At 34.7% G+C, this 26,947-nt stretch overlaps 4 protein-coding genes across 4 annotated transcripts; 3 read left to right on the top strand and 1 right to left on the bottom strand.

The window, feature by feature from the left end:
- Positions 1 to 9,017: 9,017 nt before the first annotated feature.
- On the top strand, positions 9,018 to 11,146 carry LOC130746245 (abscisic acid receptor PYL9-like). The gene is made up of 3 exons (XM_057598803.1): positions 9,018 to 9,306; positions 9,902 to 10,117; positions 10,455 to 11,146. Exons 1-3 carry the CDS (start codon positions 9,181 to 9,183, stop codon positions 10,668 to 10,670), a joined length of 558 nt encoding a protein of 185 aa, XP_057454786.1. The 5' UTR covers positions 9,018 to 9,180; the 3' UTR covers positions 10,671 to 11,146.
- Positions 11,147 to 12,257: 1,111 nt separating this feature from the next.
- LOC130746244 (pentatricopeptide repeat-containing protein At4g01030, mitochondrial) lies at positions 12,258 to 16,019 on the bottom strand. Its single transcript, XM_057598801.1, has one exon. The coding sequence runs from the start codon at positions 15,720 to 15,722 to the stop codon at positions 12,894 to 12,896; it is 2,829 nt and encodes a 942-aa protein (XP_057454784.1). The 5' UTR covers positions 15,723 to 16,019; the 3' UTR covers positions 12,258 to 12,893.
- Positions 16,020 to 17,215: 1,196 nt separating this feature from the next.
- LOC130746243 (uncharacterized) lies at positions 17,216 to 17,876 on the top strand. Its single transcript, XM_057598800.1, has one exon. It carries the CDS (start codon positions 17,426 to 17,428, stop codon positions 17,633 to 17,635), a length of 210 nt encoding a protein of 69 aa, XP_057454783.1. The 5' UTR covers positions 17,216 to 17,425; the 3' UTR covers positions 17,636 to 17,876.
- Positions 17,877 to 19,936: 2,060 nt separating this feature from the next.
- On the top strand, positions 19,937 to 24,527 carry LOC130746242 (rhodanese-like domain-containing protein 4, chloroplastic). Its single transcript, XM_057598799.1, has 8 exons — positions 19,937 to 20,757; positions 21,553 to 21,655; positions 21,770 to 21,856; positions 22,169 to 22,243; positions 22,358 to 22,432; positions 23,191 to 23,271; positions 23,402 to 23,737; positions 24,137 to 24,527. The coding sequence occupies exons 1-8, from the start codon at positions 20,108 to 20,110 to the stop codon at positions 24,182 to 24,184; spliced, it is 1,455 nt and encodes a 484-aa protein (XP_057454782.1). The 5' UTR covers positions 19,937 to 20,107; the 3' UTR covers positions 24,185 to 24,527.
- Positions 24,528 to 26,947: the final 2,420 nt, after the last annotated feature.

The following is a 26,947-nucleotide window of genomic DNA, read 5'->3' as shown; positions in this document are numbered from 1 at the left end:
GTTTGGAATAGAATGAGAAGGACAAGTGAATCCAGAGTAAGAAAATGAGATTATCCTGAGTATATATCATATGTTTCATACGAAACACAAATAATACCAAATGTCAATTAATTTTTTGGTATTTGACCGATATCTCCACTTGTTCGGAAAAATGTAGTTGTCTCTCTTAACAAATAACTTTATTAGAAATCGAATTTGTGTCTTCACCCTTATAAATCTAGCTTGCTTATCACTAAATTAAACATGTTATTAATAACTGAAATAATAAAGATTAACACAATAGTTTAACTAAAGTATAAAACACTAGTTTAAGATTTGAGATCAACTCAAGTGCGGTCTAATGTACAACAACATGGATCGCATTAAAAAGCATGATGTAAAATGATAAACTAATTAAGCAAATTCCCTATATGTCAAGTTCAATCTTAGATCTCCATGGATGGGGGAAAGCATTGCAAATTCTTAGCCGTCCTTCTACGCGTTGGATTTAGGTTTAGGTCCCACCATTTATACCTATCTCTAGTGATTACCTTAAAATATTGCCTCAAATGCTATGAGCTTTATCACTTTAACATTGTGGATCTGAAAAAAATGCTTTCTCAGGAGGTAGGGAGTTATTGGAGCATTGAATATAGCTCAAATATGTGAGTCCACTTCGACAAAGACAATATGTTCCCCCTACCTTTGGATCCCTAGCTAAGAACTAGCTAGCTAGTAACCACACATTATTGGACCTAACCCAACTGCAAAGAACTCCAATTGGTTAAAAAAGAATCTATGGTGCCCTTTCACGTTAGTTCTACACAAGAGGTTGGTTTGTATTTTAACCAAAAAAAAAAAAGAGGTTTGGTTTGTATTCTTAAAGGAATAAGGCAGCTCCACGTGACTGTTGATCAATTGGACGGATTCTAGAAGCAAATTAAAGATAAAGCTTTCCATAGGGTAAGCTTGGATAGCATCTCAAAGTAAAGGGGGCTAGAATATAATATTTTTAATTTATCTAATTTTAAAAATCTAATAATATCTACTATTTATTTTCTTATCACATGTATTCTTCAGGGTAAAGTTTTTTTTAGTTGGAAACATCTTGGTGATGTCTCATTCAAATGTCCTAATATGGAGGAATTAAATATGTATTACTTGATTTAATATTTATCATTTATTTATTTTTTTACGATAAATTAATCTCTTCAAGGATCGATCTCTGGACCAACTCATATGTCACCTAAGTCTTACCACTTGAACTAACATCGGGGACAACATCTACCTTTTTTTTGGTACATCGGAAGGATAAATTGCACCTGTCAGGAATCGATCCTTGGACCTCATCCTACCCAACCCATATGTCTCCAACCTCCTACCACTTGAGCTATCATACGGGGACGGACAACATCTACCATTTATGAACATACATATAATTATAAATATTTGTTAGTATTATTTAAAAAAAATAAAAAATACCAAACAATGCACGCAGCATATATACTTGTTTATGAGTAATTAATTCATCATTAACTATGAGAAGGTAGAAATACCACATTGTTTCCAATTAAAATTGTACCAAGTTCATAAAAGAACAAAAAGGTCTGAGGACAAGGCAGAAAGGGGGTGGGGGTGATGGATCATGGAGACGGACTCAAGTCCTTTAAATTAAGTCATCATATTATTAATAGTGATTACCTGATTTGAAAAGTCAATAAAAACAACTTAATCAATAGTGTGATGACTTACTTTACCCTATAAAGTAATCAATAAACTCATTTTAGAGGAGTCCAATCCCGTGCAGACAAGTGGCAGATAGGAGGTAAAGTGGTAAACCATGAATACGATTTTAGAGAAGAAAGAAGGAAATATGCTATTATACTATAAGAGGTGGTTGGAGTGGCTAGTGGGGTAGGGAAGTGGTTCGCAAGGGCTAGTGATTGATGAAGGATGGTGTGTGAGTTGTAAGGTTTGGGCTTGAGTCTTTATAAATTAAAATAGTGTCTCGTACAGGTTGGGTACTGACGAGGTAAAATTTCTGCACACGCACCCAGTCACATAACCGCCTCTAGACTTTTTTCGCATAAATTGTCAACCGACTCGCCCGACCACTTGATTTGTATGCAGTTTTTTTTATTTAAGCATATTCGAGTTGGGTAATAGGATTTCAGATATCACTATTGTTAGGTATGTATTAATTTTTTTGATAAGCCAAATTTTATTGCAAGAAGCACTACGGGTGCTACAATATTAAAGTGACCACCAAGTGACTGAATTTTAATTTAAATTGATCACCGAGAATTTGGCCTCCTCTATATATCCACAATTACTACAATAGCGCGGGGTTGCATCAAAGTTGTCCCCCAAGTGACTGAATTATAAAAGTTCACTTCATTTTAGCAAAGTGTGTGAGAAGAATAAAACAAGCTATTTTGGAGCACTGGTCGGTTGAATCAAGAAAAAAAAATTAAAAACTCATCTTATGTGATTGTGGTCCAGTGAAAATTCTACATGCATGATCCTCTTCTCAAAATATCATTGAAGTTCTTTCTCTTTTTTTCTTTTCATATGATACGAGGGGCTGCTATTTATAGATGCACATCATTTATTATGTACGGGCTAAGCATATACCATAACGGGTTCAGTAATGATATACACACACCTCATTTTTTAAACACTCTATTTCCACCTATTTTTATTTTTATCTCTCTCCTCTTATCATCTATCACATCTCATACTTTCTCTCTCTTCCTTTTTCTTTTCTTTCTATCTCTTTTCTTTTTCCACCTCTCTCCATCTCAAAGAGAGGTGTGAAGATAACATTATTCTAACGGGTTAGGAATTAACAACTTGGGAAATAAGAAAAGCTTCATGACTTTCTGATCACTGCTTCAACACTCATCAAGTCTCCTCTATCATTATCCTCACCATATATATAGGTCATTTTCCAGATCGAACATTGAATTGGATGATGCTTAGAGATAAACATATTATATACTACTTTGTCCCCATTTATAAGTCGCATTTACCTAATTCTCAAGAATTAAGAAAAGTTGTTAGAGCATTTTCAATACTAGTTCTTAATTCTTAGTTCTTAGCAGTTAGCATTATTCATGTGGAGCCGTATTGTCACATGTGCTTAAACAACTCTCAAGCAATTTTGCTTCAACCATAAGTTCTTTCTTACCACTATTCATTTGGTCTCACCAACCAAATTATTTATACTTTTTATTTTCATAAAGTAAAAAAATAAAAGTACAAAACTCATAGAGTAATAAAGTAATTTTGGTGAGAGAAAAAAAATAATTTTTTATATTAAGAACTCAAAAAGTAAAATTCCTTATATAAGAACTGATTTCTTATTACTAAGAACTTCATGTCAGCACCTCCAATGGTTAAGAACTCAGTTCTTAGTTCTTTTCTTAGTTCTTAACTCAAAAATAAGAACTAAGAACCTTACATTGAAGATGCTCTTAGTAGCAATAAATTTGTAAAAAAAAATTATCAACTTTTCTAAATTACACATGAATTTCTCTCACCAATTTAAAACTTTTCAAATTCATATCAAATCTTTCATATTAAATATGAGTGTAGTTTCGAGGAAAAAACCTTAAATACTTCATTGATATTATAAAATGACTTATATTTAGGGAGAAAAAAAACTCTTAAAATGTGACTTACATATGGGGACGAATGTAGTACATGTTATGAGGGATTTACAACAACAATATATAGTAGAAGATTATAGCCACATTTTATTTTAACATGACATTCAGGTAACTTATACAACATTTTTTTTAAATAACCTCAAATATGATTAAGACGAAGCGGGAAAAGATGTCAATATATCAGCGTTAACAAGAGCTGCTGCGGTGTGAGGAACCTTCTCTACCCAAACACATAGTTGAAAAAACTAGAGGTGTTCTTGACCAGAAAATCTGCAACTAAATTACCTATAAAATGGTGAAAGTGACGTGTTGCATACACTTAACCTATAAAGTGTTTGGCCTACTAACAGTATAAATTGTAGGTTAGTAGCTGATGACATTAATTAATGAGGCAATTGATGGAGTTACCGACAACTGTGTGAGACCGTTTGTTCAAGGGCGTGGTTGGTGAAATTACCGACAATTATACTTGTTAGTAATTTGCATTTATTAACTGACCATCGGTAATCTTTTCTGCCAAGTATTCTCACCACCTACACATTCCTGCTAAGTCTTCCCACCATCCACCGGCAGTGTACCTATCGAAAATGGAGTTTTTGTTTTTGGAAAAATGTATTATCGATGATTAAGCTATTGGTAATAGTTGGAATTTCCGACCAATATTAGGCCGTCGATAATAATTCATCATTAATACTATGTTTTCTTCTAGTGTAAACCTAAGACAAGAACAGTTGGAGCAACCACAATTGGATTGATTATCCTATAACAAAGTGTTACAAAAGTACAAATAATATGACGAACAAATTTTGTTTATGTTGTATTAATGGTGTGATTTTAAATTTGGTGTTCGAGAGTGACAAAAGGAGTGAACGCAAACAAGTTTCTAGTTGCCACCGTGTGAAAGGTACTTGAGGAGAGAATGAAGGATTTTGGAGATAAAAAGAACAAGAGGTTTTAAAGATGAAACTTGAGGCTCATCCTTATTTTAAATCTTATTTATCATTTGACTGCGGTTTGGCTAACAACCGCTAACTGAACCGTCTTAAATACTATAAAAACCGCCTCAAGTCGACAAAGAACTATCTATATTTGTGAGCATTTTACAATAGTTGGCATAATTGTCACAAAAACCACCTTCGCCGTCTCCAGAAACCTTCACCGTCTCCAAAAACCTTCATCGTCTCCAGTTTAATGGGTATCGAACCAAAACCTTTGTTATTCCTTTTGTCACTCTGGAACACCAAATTTAAAATCACACCATTAATACAACATAAACAAAAATTGTTCATCATATTATTGAGTGAGAAAATGTGACCTAGAAAGCAAACAAGGTGGGTTACCTTCAGTGAGAATGAGGCTTTCGATGAGTGTGAAAGGTACTTGAGGAGAGAATGAAGGATTTTGAGGAGAAAAAGAACAAGAGGTTTTAAAGATGAAACCTGATGGCTCATCCTTATTTTAAATCTTATTTATCATTTGACTGCGGTTTGGCTAACAACTGCTAACTGAACCGTCTTAAATACTATAAAAACCGCCTCAAGTCGACAAAGAACTGTCTATATTTGTGAGCATTTTACAATAGTTAGCATAATTGTCGCAAAAACCACCTCAAGTGACATTTTGCAGCGGTTTTAGTAAAGTTGCCGCAAATTGCACGTCTATTGCAAATTGTTGTTCTTCTTGCACTGATAATCTTAGACAAACTACTCAAACTCATTAATTCATAAAAGAAAAAAGCTAGCAACACCTTCTAAATGATTAGTTAAATTTTATGTAGGTCATCAACTAAACATTTGGGTCTCACATCTACTTTAGTGGAGCCCCCACATCAATTTTAACAATAATGAGTGAGTGTTGGAAAGAGAGTATATATATTAAAGTAAGTGTTTGCAACACTTCTTGTTATAACAAAAATCACACACTTCTATCTGTTGGGAATTCGAGTCTGAGTTGGAGTCTCACAATTGTTAAATATGAGTGAGGTGAAGATTTTATAAGAGATGTGAACATTGGTTAATGCCTTCAGTTTTTGAGTAAAAAGGTGGCGTCGGATTCTCTTGGTGTCTTATTTCCTTGGATCATTGGCTCTAGTTGTCTCCCCAACAACTGGAATTAGAGTCGATGGTCAGTTTAACCATGATGACGACTTCTTGTATTGAAAGTCTAAATGGTGGTGTGACCAGGCGCGACATGCATGTCTCATTGACACGGTGAATTGAACAACGGCGCAAGTGTGAGAGGGGGAACACAGTAATGTGGTGGTGACTCACACTTAAGGAGAAACCTGTTGAGAATTCAAGTGTGAGTTTGAGTCCAACATTAGTTAAACATAAGTGACATGAAGACTTTATAATAAATGTGATCCTTATATCTAATAATTAAAGATTTTGGATATAAATGTGTCAATGTGACGTCGAATTCTTCAAGTATCTTATTTCCTGTAATGCCCTTATTTCCCCAACACTAATTCACTAATGCACCAAAAACTCAAAAAGCCTATGTATTAAACTATTAATATTTCATCCAGTAAAAAAAAGACGTATTAGTTGGTTGTTTTTATTTTCAGACAATAGAACCCTAACTAAATTTTCTAACAGTGATTGATTCGTGCACTTTTGTCTTCTTATTTGAGAATTGAAAGGCTAATATTATAAGCATTGCGTAGCATTTCTCACCCCCACATGTTTTAAACAGGAAAGATGCTGCAGGATATTCCATCATGAAACATGCGTTAAAATCAAAGTACTATTTGATTTGATATCATTAAAAATGAAATATGCATCAACACTTCGTTTGGTAGAGAAAAAAGAGATAGAGAAAAGAAAGTAGAGAAGGGAGAAATTGAGTAGAGAGAAATATGTGAGAAATATAGTGAATTTAGAGGTTGTTTGGTATGATAGAGATAAATGAGAAAGAGAAGAGAAAAAATGAGGTGTAAAGTTAGATTTTATATTAAAAGACATTTTGGACCAATATATAAAATAATATTATATCAAAAAAAATATATAAAATAATAAAATAATTGTATTCAGAAAAGACACAGGGACATAAAGGTAATAGGAAAGAAAAAACGTGATGAAGTTGCATTTCTCTTCAAAATGAGAAGACCACAAAAAGCATATGAATCACCCTCTTTCCTCTCTCTGCGCTACACTAATTGAAACCAAATTAAATGAGGGTGAGATAAAACTCTCTCCTCAAACTCCATCTACTCCATTTCTCTCTTCACTAAATCGGTGGTAACAACAGAGTGCAAAGGAGAGATTATAAAATTTAAAGTACTTACCTAAATAATTGGAATCTTAAACATTTAGTCGAGATTTGAACCATGCGAGATGTATATTAGAATGATCGTTGGGAGATATCTACCACTTACCAAACCTTTAAGAGAATTAGTTTATATTGAAAAACAAAACAAATTCAAAATTCAAAATCAAATTAGAATAAATAAAATTTTATTCACATCAAACGGTTAATTTCTATAAAATTAAAATAATATCATAGAGGTTTTCTTTTGACAGCAATAATATCATAGAGTTTATATGTTAGAATACATCACAAGTACATAATTTAAAGCTTAAGGAATGAAAGCTAATTAAATCTAACATTAAACAAGGGCCTCGAACCAAAAAGTACTAGTGACCTCTTTTTTTGAACAGATATAGAAATAGTGACCTTGAAGAAGAAGAAGACAGAACCATTGTGAAGTATTAAGGGCACTTAATTTTGTGCTCCAGCACTTTCTAGAAAAGTAAATCTGGAATCTTGATATAAAATTAGCTTATTCGTAGATTATATATTTATTCCGTTGCACAAGTGGATGCCAATCGCGATAATTAGTTAAACGTCAAAATCTGATAATAAGATGTCTTTGAAAACATTTTATTTTTGTAGCACAATTTCAACTTTTGAAACTTTTTTATTGAGAGACAACTATGTTCAAACTCTCAATAGATATCTATATTATTTGGTTTTGGTTTAACATTATCTACTTGAAATAATCGTATTCGATACAAGTGTAATAAATGTTAAAATTTAAGGGCGGAACAAGTGCGTTTTTTACGGTGTGGAAGCGCAGGTTGCAGTGATCTTGCGGTGTGGTGGTGCTCTTTGTGTTCCTCCATTATCGGCGACACATACCCAGCGAGTGTAGCACCCATCGAAATGGAAGAAACCGAGGCAAGGGTGGATTAAAATGAACTCAAATACAGCCGTAGGCGCGGATCATTTGGCGGTTTTGGAATGGTTGCTCGCGACTCAAATGACGAAATAATGGCAGCTGCAGCCTGAAACCCCGTGGTGGTTCTTTCTCTGGTTTTAGCGGAAGCACTTAGCCTTCGATGGTCCATGGAGCTAGCTATCCAGCTTGGCTTTCTTTCAGTTCAGATTGAAACGGATAGTCTTAAGCTTTAATATGCTTAGCAGAAGCGTAATGGAGTTTTTTATTTATTTATTTTTATTAGAGATTGTCTTTTTTTTCCCCTATCTTTTTTTTTTTATTATTACTGTTGTCTTTTTTTTTTACATCGAAAAGATAAATTGCTCGTACCAGAGATTGATTCCTGACCTGAACCTCCTCACCCTAACACATGTCACATAACTCTTACCACTTGAGCTATGAACAAATAAAATTTCACAACATATATTTAGTCGGATTTTTAAGTGCTCCTACGCACTAAATGAAATTGATAATAATATCGCGATATTCCATATGTTGGGGTATGAGCTCTAACACATAATCATAAGCCGTCATCAAATTTTAACTATTGTCAATTTTTGGGAAGTGTTGAAAGGTTAAGTCAAACCCACTTCAAGGTTTGACCTTAACAAGCATTGGCTGCAACCTCAAATAAAAGATCTGAAGCACATGGTGGTGGCACTAGAGCTGTACTTTCATTTCCTTTCCATTTTTAACCCACCAACAAGAAAGAAAGAAAAAACTCATTGATCATTTCCTTTAATACCATATATAATAAATACAATATCTAAACTACTTAATCATCAAATTTATAAAATGCTTATAATTGAGTAAATAAATTCACAAGAGATGTCGATGATGATCCCATTTGTCTTTTCTTTTAATTTTTTCCTGTTCCATCTTTTCTTTATTTCTTATTATTGTCAATAAATATAATAATTAGCCAAAGAGACAGAGCATTCACAATCACAACAACATAAAAGAGATAAAATAATAATATTGACAAAAAATATAAAATAAAATAATATTAATACCCTCCAATAATATGCTTCACATTGATATTGACATGATCTGAGCATTGTTGAAATTTTGATCACTGTTGAACTAAAAAACGAATAAAATAACTTCATTGTCGGTGGATTCATGAATTTTGATAAACTGCCAAGCTAAGCATAAGGGTTGACACTTTTTCACACCAACTACTCTCTCTCTCTCTGTAGCCAAAGCTTATCCTTCTCCACTTGTTGTTGTTGTTGTTGTTGTATCTTCTAGAGGGAGAGAAGCAGCATCAACCATAAGAAAAAAGAGCTCAGTTTCTGAGAGGTAGAAGAGATGAATGGTGATGAACCTTACAGTGCTATTGAGTCACAGTACATTAGGAGACATCACAAGCATGAACTCAGGGACAATCAGTGCACTTCTGCACTTGTCAAACACATAAAGGCCCCTGTTCATCTTGTTAGTTTTCCTTCTTCTTTCGACTTGTTTTAATGGATTTTGTTTCTGAATTGGAGTTTTCTCGTTGATGGGTCTGGTTTATTTGTTGGAAAGATTGTTTCTTTGTGAAAAAAAATTGATTTTTAGTTCTTGTTCACCTTCCTTTGAGGACCTGTTCTGTTTTGCTTGTTTATTGGTACTCTGTTTTGTTTTCTTGTATTGTCTTTCCCGTCTGGGTGTGTGAGTCATGGCTTTTGCTTTGGATTTGGTCTCTTTCTTGAGGGTGGATCTTCAATCTTGTTTTCAGATTCTTTAAGGGTATACAAAAAAAGGTTGAACTTTTCAGCTGTTCTGATTGGTTTGTGGTTATGAAATCAGTTTGGAGATTTCATTCGAATTTTCATGTCACTTTCAATATTTGGAAGATCAAAGCTTATTAGTCAATTTTACAAAATTATCTTCCAATTCTAGTCTCTGTTTGACATTCAATTTATGCTGTGTCATGAAATTGATGAAAGTTCATGTGATGCCATGTTTCATTATTTGGTGAATTTTGTGGGAGAAGATAAAAAGATTGGTTTTTGATTGATCTTATTGGTGATTTTCACTCTTTCAGGTGTGGTCTCTGGTTAGAAGATTTGATCAGCCTCAGAAGTATAAACCATTTGTGAGCAGGTGTATCATGCAAGGAGACCTTGGCATTGGAAGTGTTAGAGAAGTGAATGTTAAATCTGGTCTTCCAGCAACAACTAGCACTGAGAGGTTGGAACAGCTTGATGATGAGGAACACATCCTTGGTATCAGGATTGTTGGAGGTGATCACAGGCTCAGGGTATGAATGGTCCATTTTTTGTTCCTTATTTGAATTTGACTTTGAGTGAGAGAAAAGAATACATGTTTTGTTTTCTTGTTAACAATTGCATTCCAGAACAATTTGGTATTCTTATTTGATATGTCACATATGTGGACTATGTTTTAAGCAAATTTATTCAGGGCTTGTGTACTGTAGAGGAAGCATTCTCATATTCCCGAATTACAATGCTTGGATATTTGTTTGAAGTTGCATGATATGCTCTCAGTAGGCTAACTATAAGTGTGTTAATTCATTTCCTATGATATGCACTCAGATGTATTTGCTTAGCTCTAAATCTTGTATGTGGAATTTGCAGAACTATTGTTCCATAATCACTGTCCATCCGGAGGTCATCGATGGAAGACCCGGTACCATGGTGATTGAGTCATTTGTGGTGGATGTGCCTGAAGGGAACACCCGAGATGAAACTTGTTACTTCGTGGAGGCTCTGATCAGGTGCAACCTAAGCTCTTTGGCTGATGTCTCAGAGAGGATGGCCGTGCAGGGTCGAACCGATCCGCTCAACCATTAAGCATGTCTAAGGGAGAGTGAAGTGTTGGGTATGTGATCCATTGCATTCATTCTGCCCAGTTCAAGTGTGGAGATTGGTTGGATTAGTCCTTCCGTGTTCCCGAAAGTTTTGGATGTTCATTTTCCTCTTATCGTGGACACCTTCCCTGCAACCATCCTCCTACAATTTTAGCTGTGTATTTCTCTTTTGAACAGCTGAGTCTCTCTTCTACAGTTTTTGTAAGATGAGATTCTGGATTTCAAAAGCACACAGGGATGGGAGTGGGGGAAGTTGTTTTTTACTGCTAAATTCTTCCTGGTGGTGTGTTACTACAGTTATTTGTAAATATTTTTGTTGGAAAAAAAAGACATTTCTGTAGTTTTTCATGTTTAGTGGCAACTAGAAACTATTATGTGCTGGTGGGAGAGGTCCCCAAACAGTAGATAGTACTGCCTTGTTACTTTGGTTTACTTTAAGTAATGTTGTACTTTTTGTAAGTTATCTATTCCAAATTCTTCTTGTTTTAGAACACACAATCAATTTGATTTTGCTTCTAGTTATTAGAAGGCATCACCATGCACAGGAACTTCTAAGATAAGCTTTTTATTCTTCCAAATACACACTTCAGATGGCTTGAGTTTGGAAACTTGGTAGGTTTTCATATTTGAGGGAAAAGTGATTTTGACAGAAGCTGCTATGAGTAGCTTTTGTGGAGCGAGAATTAATGCTGGCAGGATTAAAAGTGAATCTGAAATTACTTTCCAAGTGCTTTCAAATTCAACCTGTTCTTCTCCTTGAGTTATGAGCAAAATATATGCTAGTCAGAGGGAAAAAAAGGGGTTTAAAACAACCGGTGTATCATTGTATTCTGGAGGCTTCACTACTGTAACACAGGAACTGGAAGGACATTGTAAAGGTGTAAGGAAAAGGAAATTTCACATACTTGACACGAACAAGAAAGGTTAAAGTGTTGCCAAAGGGATGTCTAAAGAAGCAAGTAAGGAAAATTATGCTAGTGAGGAGAATGAATTTGCAAGGAAATGGATTTTTCTCATGTACTTTTTTTCCTCATCTGTAATGAGTTACTGACATTTTTGGTTTTGTAAGACATTTTTTCCAACTAAGCAAATATGTTGGATTGAGAAAAATCACATTCACATTCAATTCAATGAATAAACAAACACACCAACTTGCAAAACTTGGTTTTGGCTCGAGATGTGGGTATCTAGTATCTACATATGCAAACACAGATTAAGTAACATGTTTACCTGATGTGAGACAAATTTCTGCATATTAATTAGTGTACAAAGTGGTTAGCTAATAACATCACTCCTCCACTCGAATGTGCGATTGGATAAGTAAAGTGGGTGATTATTTGTGGTGGAAATCAATTTAGAAGTTTCGTGTACACTCTCGAACCCAACTACTTACTCAACTTTTTTTGGTTCCATGTACACCACTCTCTAAATTGAGTTGAATCATTTTTACAATAAAAGTATTTTTTTTCATGCCCTTGAAGTGTACACATGTAAAAGATAAGATACTTAAAATGATAAGGAAGAAAAATAGACATATAGATAAGTACGAGTGTAAAAAATAGGTGTGAAAAAGTTCTAATTTTTATCATACTCAGCTTCTATATTATATCTGTGGAAATAGCTGTATACATGCATTGTGCGTTGTGTATCTGACAAAGATAGTGAAGAGGATATTAAAAAAACGTAATAATCATAGCATCTAGACACAAGTTCAATGAAATATAAGACTCTTCTTTCTGTCAAGATGGATTGCTATATATGAAATGTATTTTCTATAAGCAATCTTGAGTTCACTTTTCTTTTGCTGATGAAGCAGAACAGATGCGACTCTTATCAATGGTTAAACCTGGAAGTACTTAAACTTGTTGCACAAGTAGCACAGAACTGTAAACTGTTATCTCGGGACCATGTTGTAGAGTGTGATAATTTACATTTGCATTCGGAGCTAAGGCATTTTGTTGGTGATGCTGATCCCCTAGTAATGTATCTGCCACCAAAATTTTCATACTGTGACTTGCAGAAAAGTGAAGTACTTCAGGTGAAGATTGCAATTTCTGAAAAAGTGTTTTTCAAAGAGAGTTTGATTCCCAAGTAACAAAGTCATTCCTTAACTAAGAATTGTATTTCCTTCATGAAAACACTCCCTCCACTGATACACAAGAATATAACAGTAGAAAATACTTCAGCTTTCTGCCAATGTTTCTTACTACCACCGATCATTGCAGGAGCATTTCCCATTTCTAAAATGGTGAAAACGGCCACCATCTCTGAGGAAAATCTCGCGATTTCGAGCCAAGGAAACATACTTTGCTACTGTATGACAGTCATGACAAATTCTCGTGTTCTTAACTACCCTAATTGGTGATTCACCTTTTGTTTTCATCAGTCCATAAGTCATAGCCAGCTTCTCAGTGTGACTGAGCAGAACCTTCTCCTTCTCATTGTCGTCAATATTCTGATATACACAATTAACATCAGGTACATATCCCAGCTTTCGCATTTCCGAAATTAATTGATATAACTCAAAATATATTTTCCCTTCCTCTGGATGTGATGTCCTATCTGTGGAGAACACATGAATGGTCTGGTTAATTTGTGTCCAGCTCCAGACATTGGGGCATTTAATCTCCTGGACAGCCATTGAATCTTTAAGACGCTCCACATCGTCCCATCTATTTAAGTCGGAATATATATTCATCATCAGCACGTAGTTAGCAGAATTATAAGGTTCCAATTTGAAAAGATTCCTAGCTGCAATCTCTGCTAGCTGAATGTTTTTGTGAATTCTACAGGATGCAAGAAGAGCACCCCAAATACTGGCATCTGGCTTAAATGGCATGGTGTGGATGAAATCCAAAGCTTCATCAAGAAAACCAGCTTTCCCAAGAAGGTCTACCATGCAAGTGTAGTGCTCGATTCTCGGAACAATGTTGTAATCTGTCTGCATGCTGTCAAAGTACTTCCACCCTTCATCAACCAAACATGAATTCTTGCAGCCAGATAGAAGAGCGGTGAAGGTTATAGCATCAGGTCTAATACCTGTTTTACACATCTTGTCAAAAAGAGTAATTACCTCTTTGCCATGGCCATAAATGGCATACCCCATCATCATGCAATTCCAACATGGTAGTGTTTTCTCTTTAATTTTCCTGAAAACCTCATAGGCTACTTTTAGTTTTCCTCCCTTACTATACATGTCAATTAGGGCTGTGGCTATATATACATCATCCACATACCCAAGTCTTATACAGAAGCAGTGTACCTCTTCGCCTTTCTCTAACAAAGATGGGCCTGCACAAGCGCGAAGCAAGCTGCAAACGGTAGTAGAGTTAGGTTTTACATTTTCTGCTTGCATTTGGCTGAAAAGCTGTAGGGCATCCATATACTTCTCATTTTGAGAACATCCTGAGATCATAGCGGTCCACGACACGACATTAGGACGAAGTCCTGAACTCTTGATTCGATTGATCACAGCAAAAGCTTCCTCATTACAGCCCCACAATGAATAACCTGAAACCAAACCATTCCATGTCACCAGATCAGGTTTCATCCCTTCCTCCTCCATCTGGTTCAATAGTTTTTCAGCATCACTGAACAGGCCCTTGTAGGAGTAACCAGATATCAATGAGTTCCAGGCAAAAATGTTTTTGTTCTTTGCATGAAGGAACACTGCATGAGCTTTACCTAAACAATCATTCTTAACATACATATCCACCAATGAGGTACTGACATAGACATCACTGTTAAGCATACTTCTAATTGTGTAACCATGGATTTCTTTACCTAATTTAAAGCAACCCAATTCAATAACTGCTTGTAGGGCACTAGTTATAGAACATGAATCTGGCTTGTAGCCTGCACTTCGCAGGCTCCGTAAACTGGAGAGAACCATTTCATATGACCCCTGAAGAAGATGGCCAGACAAAAGAGAATTCCATGTTACAATGTCTGGTTTAATGCTGGAATGCTCCATTTCTTTTAAAGTGTCCCATGCATCATTCAAGCAGCCACCAATCGCATAACTCGAAATTATTGAGTTCCAAGATGATAAGTTAGGATCCTCCATTGAATCAAAAACTGCTTTAGCTAGTTTGAGTCTATTGTTTCTAGAGTACATGCTAATTATAGTATTGCAAATCGACGTATTTGACACTAGTCCAGATCTTAAAACGTACCCATGAATCTGCTTTCCTTCATTGAGAGCTCTCAGTTTTCCACATGCCTGCAGCAGCTTGACAATGGTACCACCAGTGGCTTTGGCAGAAGCTGACTGCATGCTACGGAATAGCTCTAAGGCCTTCCCATATCTTTCACTCCTCAAGTTTGCTATAATTACTGTATTCCACAAGAAATCTTCTTGGTGAGAAGTTTCATCAAACACTTGATTTGCCTTGTCTATACCCCAGCACTTCTCATAGAAATTGATCAATGCACAACTCAAATGTACATCAACATGGAACCCTCTCTTGACCAAACAAGCATGAATTTCCAACCCAGCCCACAAATCCATCAAACTCATGCAAATTTTCAGAACAACAGTGAGAGCTCTGCTATCAAATTCCACACCTTTACTATGCAGTTCCTTGAAGACCTCCAGAATCTGATGTGGGTCACCTCCAGAACTTCCAAATTCATCCAGAAAAGAATTGCAGAGATGATAATTCTTAGCAAAACCCACAAAGAACACCTTTATTGCTGACATGAAATCTCCAAACTCCAAATAGTATCTTATCAAGCTTCCATCCATTGTTGTCATGCTCCTCTTATTTGGGATCTTCAACATCTTTGCATGCAATTCCCTGACAGAATTCAAAGTCCTTATCCCACCCAACTCATCCAAAGACTGAAAGGAAGGAGAAAATCTTGGTGTGGAAAATTGAGCTGAAGAAAAGAACTGAGTATCTGACAATCCAAGAGAAACTGAAGTTGGTGAATGGCATTTTGGTAGCATGTGAGCAGTATAAGGATTAAGATTATGAAAGGGAGCTAGCTTATCCATAAAGCTTTGGTTCTGAGAGAAGATGCAAAATTTCATTGGACTGAATAACTGTGATGAAATGGCAATGACAAGATCATAGTAACATAGCTCTAGCTAGTGATGCATTTCCAATGATCCATTTCCTAGAATTTGGAGGGAATGCTAGAGAATTTGTTGTGAGCTTGTGGAATGCCAAGCCAGAACTTGAGTTTTTTGTGGATAAGGTTTGGTTGATTCTCATACAAGTGAAGTGTTGAACTGAAAAAAGGTAAAATGGTTGGTGGGTGAACCTTAGCTACAATTGCAAATACTAGATTGTAGAATACTATTCCTAGATTACAGAATCCCAGACTTTTTCTTTCATGGTGTTTCTAAAATTTTATTTTGAGGTGATATCTTATTTAATGAGTGATTATGTTTAATAATTTTTTGAAATATCAAATTCGTTAAATGAAGTAGAAACACATGATTAAATAATAATTAAACATATTTTCATACTGATGATATATCAAAATTAAAATTTCTCAAATATTATTTAAAGTAAAATTATGTTTTAATCCTTGATATAAGTATCTTTCATAGATGTAGTCATTTAAAATTAAATTTTATCAATTAAACTCATAAAGTTTGATAGCAAGGGAGGTTTGGTTAACTTCTGGCATAATTGTGAAAATCAAACTGGACTGGTTGGTCCGATCAATTTAATCGAGAACCGGTCTAATGACTTAACTATTCAAAGAAATAATATGAAAAGTGTCACACCAAGTCAAAATCGACCAAAATTAGTTATAAATGGTCTGAACCACTCATATTTAAAAAACTTCTTAAATCACAAAAAAAAAACAGAAAAATATATTTTTATTCATTTAGAATACTCACCTGTATTGAAATTTCTTTTATCTTTATATTATTCATTTTTATCTAATAAAATATACAGCGATGATTTCATGTTAGTTTAAAATTTATTTTGACTTAATTTCTTAACATTTTATGTTAATAAATTATTTGATAAATAATATATTTTTAAAAGTATATATTTAATTATTTTTTGTTCAATCAAAATTCGAGCACAGTTTTTTTTTGTCAATATTCGAGCACGGTTGAACCATTAAACCGTGAACTCTCTTCATTGGTTTAATAACGGGACTGGTTTTAGAAACATGGGCTTGTCCTATAGTGTTACTTCATGATTTTTTTTCCCTGTTGTCTACTATATATCTGGGATTGGATTAATCTGTTTTCAGGTTATTCATTAACATTTGTTCTTGCTACTTCATAGACCATATGGTAAAATAGATGAAGTTTCATTTTCAATTTTTTAGTTTTTCCACTCATTTAGTATCGTTAGTAGGAGTGTTCATTGGTTTAGATTAATTTATGCATCCCTCCCCCATATCCCCTTATGGCCTTATGTTATTTCCTCACTAAGTTTGTTGTTTATAATGATTAAACAAACACTAATTAATTAATCAGTTGCTAATTTGCTACCCGTTGGTAGCTTGTTGTGTTGCATATGAGTTGTAAAGAACTAAAAACTGAATCAGAATGGCTTCATTATGCAACTTAACTTTTTCCCCTTTCTAGACAACAATCTAGTCATCAAATTCTTGTCTCTTGTACCAAAGCCACCACCCTCACCTTTCTATCCATATTTCCATGTTCAAGTCCCATGTGCACTCAATTAATAGCAACCACAAAACCAACTATTGAAAGAGATCAAGAGGGAGAGCTAGAGTAGAGAGGAAAACAGGAAATTGAAGATGGCGGATTGGGGGCCAGTTTTTGTGTCAGTGGTGCTCTTCATTCTCTTGACTCCAGGGTTGCTGATTCAGATTCCTGGCAAAAGTAGGATGGTAGAGTTTGGCAACTTTCAGACCAGTGGAGCTTCTATACTTGTTCATTCTATCTTGTACTTTGTTCTCGTTTGCATCTTTTTGTTAGCTATTGGAGTCCACATGTACATGGGGTAACTGATTTATCTCTCTATCAATACCTTCTGTGGTAACACAGATTGTTTATTATTGGTTCATTTCTTCTTGTTTGAATTGGGGGATTTTATTGGTTATAATGGTTTTCTTTTCTTTGGTGATCATGCTTGTAATGGAATGACAAATGCGTTAAGTAAAAATTTGAGTATTTCTTGCTTGGAACGCATAGAATCCGTGTTTGGTTCCAATTATCTGAAATTTAGTTCAAGGTAATGACATTCTATGTGGCCGCAATGCCTCACCTTAGGTTCTTGTATAAATCGATTAGTATCAAACAACAACCATCCTAGAAGCTTACTTGGTTAGGGAAGGATCACATGAACACATGAGAAGAAATCATATGAGCAAAAAAAAAAAAAAAATTTAAGGAAGGAAAATGAAGGGGGTAATTCTTATTTTAGATTTATTAAACCGAACTAGTTTATAAGAATCAAGAAAGTGTAATGTTAGTGTCAGAAATGAGAACTAATTATATGAACCATTAGACTCAATTTTAAGGCCTAGATTAAACTCAAATAGAAAGACACTCTAACCCTATGACATGACTCACAATTCAGCACAGAACATGATATGCCCTATCTTCCCTCACTCTTTATAGCTCTAGTATGCATCCTTCGCGTTCTCATATAGTCATATGCAAGTCTGCCACCGACAGTCCCGTGGACCTTGAGCAACCGCATGAGCGATGCTTTTGCAATGCCTAGGAGCATCTACAATGCCCAATCCATATTGCTCGCCACCTTCTCTGTGTTGATGGCATTATAGAGAGGAAGGTTGCTTGACAGGATTTTCTTAGTGTACCATTAGAAGTTGAAGAAGGTTAGTTGTGCATAACAAAAAGAGGAAAGTATATAGATAAAAAGGATGAACTTTCGATGAGGAACTTGCGTAGGAGAGCGTGAAGGATGCATATCAAAGCTGTCAAGAGTGAGGGAAGATAGGGCAAACCACGTTCTCTTTCAAAATTGTGAGTCTCATCACAAGGCTAAAGTGACTTTCAATTTACATAAATCTATAATCTGAGTTTAAATTGAATCCAATGTTTCATATGATTAGTTCTCACTTCTCACGATAACATTAGTTCTTACTTGATACATCCCAAGCAAGACCATAGACGATCTTTTACACCTTACACCTTATCATTGTGCCACCTTTAGAAAATTTCACCGAACTAATCCTCACCAATCTCAAAGTTGCACACATTCACATTTAGATAATGTCACGTTCAGAATTTTTGCCACTAAACACTACCTTCACTAACTACCATACCGCATTGAAAATGCTTGACCAAGCATAACTTAACTTATACCCCAACTATGCCTCCAAAATAGACCTCCTATTACAATACACTAACTTAAGCAATCTACTCACAATAAGATCCGATCTAGTGTAAAAGCGCCACTAATTCTTTGCAAACAAAGCATAATTAAAAGCACAAAAACCCGGAAAACTGAAGCCTTAATTCGCTTGGGCACGGCGGGCCACTCCAAACGAGGCCAATGAATCTTTTGTTTGCCCACATCCCCACTCCAAAAGAACTCACTGATGGTGGATTCAATTTGATCACAAACTCCTTGAGGGAGAGCATAACAACACATAATATATGATGGAACCATCAGGGCTGCAAATTTAATAACGACATTCATTTCTGCTCTAGATAAATACCCCTTCCTTCCACCCCTTCCACTTCTTACCTATTGTCAAGAATTGGAGGTTGGTGATGTCCGTTCGGAATTAATGGTGGAATGAGGTGGGGATGAGGAGGCGAGCGATGGTTGGTATGGTGGAGTCAATGGTTTCATGGAGGCGGGGAAAATATGAGAATGCCTAAATTTAATGAAAGAAAATTTTAAGTGACTAAAACAAATATGAAAAGTTCATGGGGAAGTTTATGTGGATTGTTGACCGAGTAAAATTTTATCACATACATTTTATGGTATCATAATCCCTATTTTAAATCAAATAATACTTTTCAGAGATATTTTTTTTTCAAAAATCATTTTAGATTCATAAGTATAAATTAGAGAAAAAAATACCTTTTAAAATTGTACTGCACTAAGTCTAAGAGTAGTAGTACTCTGTAGATTAGTAGTACTTCTCTTCTACAAGAGTAGTAGCCTCAGATGTTTCTAGGCCACACAATTCCAGAAGATGAAGCCTCAACACAATCCTCATCAGCTGCAATCTCATCCTCATCATCCACATGTCAAGCAACCATTGGCTGTGATCCTATATCTCTACACCTCAGCACCTACTTGTCCATCACTGCATTGCACCAAAGCCACCAAAACAACACAGGCTTACCCTTTAGGCCTTTACTTCAATCTCTGTCACCAGTTTCCACTCAAACTAGATCATCATCTTCACAAGGAAAAGAATTCAACATCATCACTCCCTTTGAGCTTGTAAATTGATGGTAGTTCAGCCTTTGAGTGCCTCATAAAAAATTATGCTATGGAGGCCCTCAATGCAGCTGGTTTAACCCCTCTCTCTGTGCTTTCTGATGCAAGAAAACAACCCAGAAAATTCTCATCACACCCCACAATATCTGCATGCAAAGTCTCAAACTTCTCCACCTCCACCACCAAGAAAAGAACATTTCAAGAGTGTTTATCAACAGGTTTACATGGGGGTCTGATTCTTGCAGCTTCAGTGGTAAACAGTGGAATTGCCAAAGCTTTAACCTATGAAGAAGCACTAGGCCAATCCATGAATCCGAAAATCTCTAACTCTGGAGATTTTGATGCAAATGGGTTTGTGGAAAGTGTTGCCAGCTTTGCAGGTGAGAACCCTGCAGTTGTTGCTGGAGGGGTTGCTATTTTGGCAGTGCCATTGGTTTTGTCTCAGGTTCTGAAGAAGCCTAAGGCGTGGGGTGTTGAGTCGGCGAAGAATGCGTATGTGAAGCTTGGTGCTGATGGGAGTGCTCAGTTGCTTGATATAAGAGCACCTGTGGAGATTAGGCAGGTGGGTACCCCGGATGTTGGGGGGTTGAAGAAGAAACCGGTGGCCATAGCTTACAAGGGTGATGACAAGCCAGGGTTTTTGAAGAAGCTTTCTTTGAAGTTTAAGGAACCTGAGAATACCACATTGTTTGTTCTTGACAAGTAAGAATAACAAAGAACTATTTTATTTGCAATTTTTTTGTTTGTTTGTCATTGTATACGTGTCCATTTATGCAAATTCCACGCTCCAAATGTCTAGCTCTGGAGGGGAGAGTGTGTGTTGAGAAGTCGCACATTGACTATGTCCAGCCCTCTGGAGGCGAGGGTGTGTGTTGAGAAGTCGCACATTGACTAGACATATGACTAAATAAGTGTGTTTATAAATTGTAGAGCAACCTAGTTAGCTTTTTGGGTAGTTTTAGGCCAAATTCTAAGATGATGGATATTGATGCTATGGTATATTGAGTAATCCCATTTTGGGTATTAATTGAAAAAAATTGTGAATGCATTAACATTTAAAGATTTCTGTCATTGTGATTGGATCATGCATTCAGATTTCCATTTCTGTTAGATCAATCTTGGATATAAGTATTTCCACTATGAAAAAAACGCAATCGCATTAAGGATTCCAGCTTAAAGTTTCCAAATGAGTAGTATAGGGGGGATTCTAGATGCGAGAATACAACCAATAGTTGAAGTAATGATAAAAAAACTAACTCAATTTTGTGTTTGATGAATAACGTTTAGTTTAATCAATCAGACACTGACCATAGAGTATACATATGCTCTATGTGGGGCATTAGCAAGAAAATCAATACTTCAGCTGATGCATCTGCAGACTGTATCGTCTGATTTAACATTTGAGGAACTTTAGTTTACCAATATTTGTTGCTTCTTCTTGCAATTTGCAAAAGAATGTACTTGAAGCTGATAGGGTGAACTTGTGATGGAAGCCAGATTTGATGGGAACTCTGAACTGGTTGCAGAGTTAGTCACCCTTAATGGATTCAAAGCTGCTTATGCAATTAAGGATGGTGCAGAAGGACCACGAGGATGGACGGTATTTCTTTTCTTTTCCCTTTTTGTTTCATATTTGTCATATTTTCATTTAAATTACTAAATTTTCTATGATAAATTGATAATCAATGTGCTGACTTGGACTGAAATTCTGCAGAATAGTGGTCTTCCATGGATAGCACCAAAGAAGGCATTGAGTTTGGATTTTGGCAATCTGACAGATGTGATCAATGATGCACTAGGAGTATGTATCTCGGTCTTGTCTAATTGCGATTGTAATATTCAATGCTTATACGCATGCAAAATACTACAGTTACTTCTCAGATTGTAAAATAGTAGGCAATTAGGCATACATAACCCTTTTATTAAATTTAAGAATGTGGTATACACAATTCAATTATTTATGAGAGAATTAAAATGTTAGCTTTCTCGAATTGAGGATTTCTGCAAGCAAGAAAGGAAACAGGGGGAAAATGCAGAGCTGAACTTACACATCAGAAAAGTTAAAGATGAGGATGAGATATTGTATTTCTAATTAAAGGTGTTTTTTTTGCAGGACACATCTGATGGCTTGCCTGTTACTCTTGGGATTGTTGCAGCTACTGGACTGGGTCTATTAGCATTTTCTGAGGTTGACCTAATGAGTTATTACTTACAATTTATTCCATTTTCCCAGAAAGCAATAATCAATTGTGTGACTCTGCTAACATAAAAGTACTCCTTCATGATGTAACTCTGCTTGTAGATAGAAACAATTCTCCAACTTGTAGGATCAGCTGCACTTGTTCAGTTCGCAAGCAAGAAGCTTCTATTTGCAGAGGTATGTATTTCCATGCAGTATGAATAAATATTGTTTGTTATCATTAATTTTGTTGAGCAATGAACCTTTGACTCCTGGACCATTATTGTGTTGCTAGTCTGCGCATTGCAATTCCTCCTAAATGTGTGATGGTTTTTCCATTAAGTTCAGCACTTTAAGCATTCAATATGTGATCCCAATCCCAAATACGATTGTTGTTTGAAGTTTTGTTAGCAGCATGATTTAGGTTTTTGGTGATGGAAATGGGATAGATGTTGAGATATTCTGTACTGTAATGGATGTTTGACAATAACCAATAGGTGATCCTCAATGTTGGTCGCTATTATCGCATGGTTTTTCGATGGTTTGGTTATGGATGTACTCTTAGGTGCAATGATTATGCTGATCTTGGTTAAGACTTGAGAACATTTTTTCTCTGAAGGGGATAAGTTTTGAGTGTTGTTGCTTAGAACATGCAGAGCCACATCCTTTGGGGCAGTTTTCTGGTTGGTCTACACATCCTAGGTGAACATGATATAATATATTAGAAGTGGATGGGGTTGACTGATGAGGAAATCAAAATATATTATTAATCAAGTTGTAAACTCATGGATTTGTACATTATGGATTTTGTTGACAATTGCGGCGAACCATTGCATGAACATTATGCCAGTTCCATGGTGCCCTTAATTTCTGGTTTATCATTCTTTGTAGAGGAGGCTCAAGCTCGTATCAATTGATTTTTTTCTTTTTTATTCAATTGTTTATTTTGATGGCAGGACCGGAAGAAAACACTACAGCAAGTTGATGAGTTCTTGACCACCAAAGTTGCCCCTAAAGAACTTGCTGATGAAATTAAGGTAATTGAGATTTTTCCTGATCTATGCACTAATAAATCGCTCCAATTATGATGTGATGCATTGTATGGTTCACATATTGTAATATACAATGTACATATGTTTCTGAAAATTTAATGGCTGGAAATATTAGCAAATTGGAAAGGCTCTTCTACCAACCTCCACCAATGATAAGGCTCTTCCAGCACCAACAGAACAAAGTCCAGCGCTTGCTACAGCTGAAAGCACTGTACAGATAGCAGAAGCTACTCCTGACACGGTCTCCGAGCCCAAAGTAGACGCAGCAGCAGCATCACCTGCAGCTGAAAGCACTGTACAGATAGCAGAAGCTGCTCCTGACACAGTCTCCGAGCCCAAAGTAGACGTAGTAGCAGCGTCACTCGCTCCTGAAATAAACTCAGTGCCCAAAACTGAAGATAAGGCTGAACCAGTTCCCAAGCAACCAAAATCACTCTCACCATACCCATATGTAATTTCTTAATTTCCTTCCTCCTTGAATTATATATATATATATATATATATATATATATTTGCAGTGTGATTATGAGTCCATGAAATAGGATCTCATAAGCATTCTTCAAGGCAGTATTTAGTGCATGTATGGAAACCCGTTCGAAAACCACGGTGAAACCAAAATCATGGTGGGTAGAAGCAAAAACTAAGGGAAGTTGCTTATGTCCACCATGATTTTGGCTTCACCGTGATTTTTGTACGAGTTTTCCAAACATGCACTTAGTATAATTATTATCAAATTTCAAGCTGCATTGACTATGAAATATTTAATTTATGCCTCAAAATCGATTTTAGTAGAAAGTGATATGTAGATTTCAAGCCTTAAAATATTTCATTTTTATTTCTTGATTTGCAGTATCCAGATTTCAAGCCTCCAACATCTCCTACTCCTTCACAGCCATAGAGCTTCACTTTGTTTTGATCTTGAAGAGAGTTTTATAGCAGGCAAATCAATTGTTCAAAATAGCCAGCAGGTATCAAGAGCTGTACAATACCACATCTTAAGATAAGATCCATGTCACAAGTTGTATAATTTATAGTCTCTTTATAATTGTCCTTCAATTTCTGCTATTTGGTACACTTTTTGTAATTGATGGAAGTGTTGTAGTGGTAGTTGTCTAGTTAACATTCTACTGGTAGTTGTTATGAAGGGATTAAGTGTAACATTTCCATCTTTCAGTTGTTAAATAAGCAAATAACATTTAATATATGCAATTATGTCTTTCTAGGTTCTACTGATTCATAAAGTTTGGATCGGGTCAAGCATTGAAGTTAATAAGTTCATAACTAAAAAGTGGAACAAATCCAAAATAAGCAACGAAAAATGATCCGTGTACACTAAAATAGTGGCGCACACCATACAACAACAATTTGTGGCCGTCAGGTGTATGTTGTCTATCACTATTTTCGTGTACATGAATCAGTGCTGATATGCAAATGCCAATGCCAATGATGCTTATGTCATTTTGTTGTATTACATTCAAACTAGATATAATATTCGTACGCATGAGTTTACTTACAATATTTTTATACAATAGAGATAACACGTTCTACGGGTTTATTTAGAACATTTTTAACATTGTATAAAATGATAATCGCTTAAATTAATACAAAAATAATAATTGTGTTTAGATATTTCAATAATTTTAAAAAAAGACATTTCAGTAAATAGTATTAGAGTTTTACTTGTATAAATAATTAATATTACTCTAATTTAATAATTAATATTTATTAATTAAAATTAAATAATTTCAAAAATATAATGATTTTTTATTTAATAATTTGAAAAATAATTCAGTCAATTTGTAACAAATAAAATTAAGCAATAAGTTTTTAATACCATCAAATAACTTGTATGAACATATTTTTATACCTTTTACTGAGAAAGTCATATTTTAGAAGGGTCAACCACAATTTCACAAACTAGTTTACACTTGTCAAAATCGAGAACAATAAAGTAATTTTAACTTTTACGACTATAATATGATATAACTTTTTAAATTTATTCAACTTTTGTGAAAAAAAAAATTCTCTATTAAGCTTCCTCAAAATCGTCTTTACTAATATATAATAAAATCAAAAAATTATATGGAGATTGTTTTTTCAAATAAGACACACATACAATATACTCCCTCCGGTCCTATTTATAAGCAACAAAAAAAAATTCACATAGTTTAAGAAATGTAGTTAAACTAGATAAAATGCATTAAATTTGTCTTAAATTAAAATGAACTTCCAAAATTACCCTTTGTTATTAGTGTTGGAAAGTGGAAAAGAGAGAGAATAATTAATGAGACACATTTTACAAGTTAGAATTAATAAGGGCATCATTGGAAAAAATTAATTAATATAGCTCAAACTTTCATTTGGTTCTTATAAAAAGGACCAAGATTTTTCTTCTCTTTCATGCTTATAAATAGGACCGGAGGGAGTAGTTAATAGTAAATGCCTCATAGTGTCATTTTTAAATTTAACATGTTTTATCTAAATTATTTTTTGTGATATTATTTTATTCTAAATCAAGTTTAATTCTTGATATTTTTCACCAATGCAAAATTTAAGTCAATTTCTAAGTTTATAAATGTTATTAATTAATGTAGGTAGTTGAAAGATTTTGACAATATATTTTTTCGGTTTTTTATTTTATTAGGTCTAATTGCTTATTTGGTCCCCCACTTTTACATTTTTCACGATTTTGATCTCTAACAAAATTTAATTGCTTTTTATTACCCCAACGTTGTTCTCCGTTAGCAACTTTGGTCTTCCATCCAATTCCGTCCAAAAACTTATAGGTTTATGGGCAAAAAATTAGAAAACCCCGAAAAATATTCTCTTTATCTCTTCTTTCCACATCTTCATCACTCTTCTTTAAAACCCAGGAAATTAAAATCAGATTATCAAAAAATAGTTAAAATCTTTGCTATTGCTTCATGTATTTTAATACAAATGTAGGACGCTTTTACTTCTTAATGTATTTAATGAATTTTTTATGTTAATTAAATTAAAAAATAAAAATATTATGACTAATATATTTTTTAGGATTTTTAAAGTAAACATATATTTTTAAATCATTATATTAAGTCATATTAAACTTCTTACCACAAACAAATATTTTTGAAATCTTTTTTGCGCTTACATGGATCCTCCTCCAGAGGAATCCTTCTTTATAGGCAATCCTGCTCGAGCCGAGAATTTTCACAATATCGTGGAGTTAACTCTTTCAGCGAAGTTTTTTCATTCACAAAACTCGAACCTGATACATTGCTTAAGGGAAATTAAGCATCCATACATATTTTTTTAAATCAATTAATGTTTTATATATTAAGATATTTATGTATATAAACTATTTTTTATTAACTAATTAAAATTGTTCACATGTAAATTATGAGTACTTTTATCAATGCACTTTTTTTGTCGATAAACATCATTGTGATTTTTTTTATTAGTGTATGTTTCATTCTTTTTTGTTTCACACTTTTTTAAAGAACTAAAGTGTTATGTCATGTTCTACCTTATTGATTAACTTATTGCTTTGTAAATTTTGTTGATCTGTTTTTATTTTAATGTATATAATACAACATGATTTTTTTTATTTCTTAATGTATTTGTAACAAACTTTCAAGTGAGTTTTACATTTAGTAGGTAGTTGAATAGCTAATGACTTAAC

The sequence above is a fragment of the Lotus japonicus genome, chromosome 3 (assembly GCF_012489685.1).
Source record: "Lotus japonicus ecotype B-129 chromosome 3, LjGifu_v1.2".
Taxonomy (NCBI): Eukaryota; Viridiplantae; Streptophyta; class Magnoliopsida; order Fabales; family Fabaceae; genus Lotus; species Lotus japonicus.
The sequence above is the reverse complement of the archived record's forward strand: the minus strand, read 5'-3'. Positions and strand labels throughout refer to the sequence as shown.

Coding starts and splice junctions, on each gene's coding strand:
- LOC130746245 (XM_057598803.1), top strand. CDS start 9,181: ATGAATGGTGATGAACCTTACAGTGCTATTGAGTCACAGTACATTAGG. Junction 9,307..9,901: donor TAAAGGCCCCTGTTCATCTT/GTTAGTTTTCCT, acceptor TCACTCTTTCAG/GTGTGGTCTCTGGTTAGAAG. Junction 10,118..10,454: donor GAGGTGATCACAGGCTCAGG/GTATGAATGGTC, acceptor TGGAATTTGCAG/AACTATTGTTCCATAATCAC.
- LOC130746244 (XM_057598801.1), bottom strand. CDS start 15,722: ATGAAATTTTGCATCTTCTCTCAGAACCAAAGCTTTATGGATAAGCTA.
- LOC130746243 (XM_057598800.1), top strand. CDS start 17,426: ATGGCGGATTGGGGGCCAGTTTTTGTGTCAGTGGTGCTCTTCATTCTC.
- LOC130746242 (XM_057598799.1), top strand. CDS start 20,108: ATGGAGGCCCTCAATGCAGCTGGTTTAACCCCTCTCTCTGTGCTTTCT. Junction 20,758..21,552: donor ACATTGTTTGTTCTTGACAA/GTAAGAATAACA, acceptor GATGGAAGCCAG/ATTTGATGGGAACTCTGAAC. Junction 21,656..21,769: donor AAGGACCACGAGGATGGACG/GTATTTCTTTTC, acceptor GAAATTCTGCAG/AATAGTGGTCTTCCATGGAT.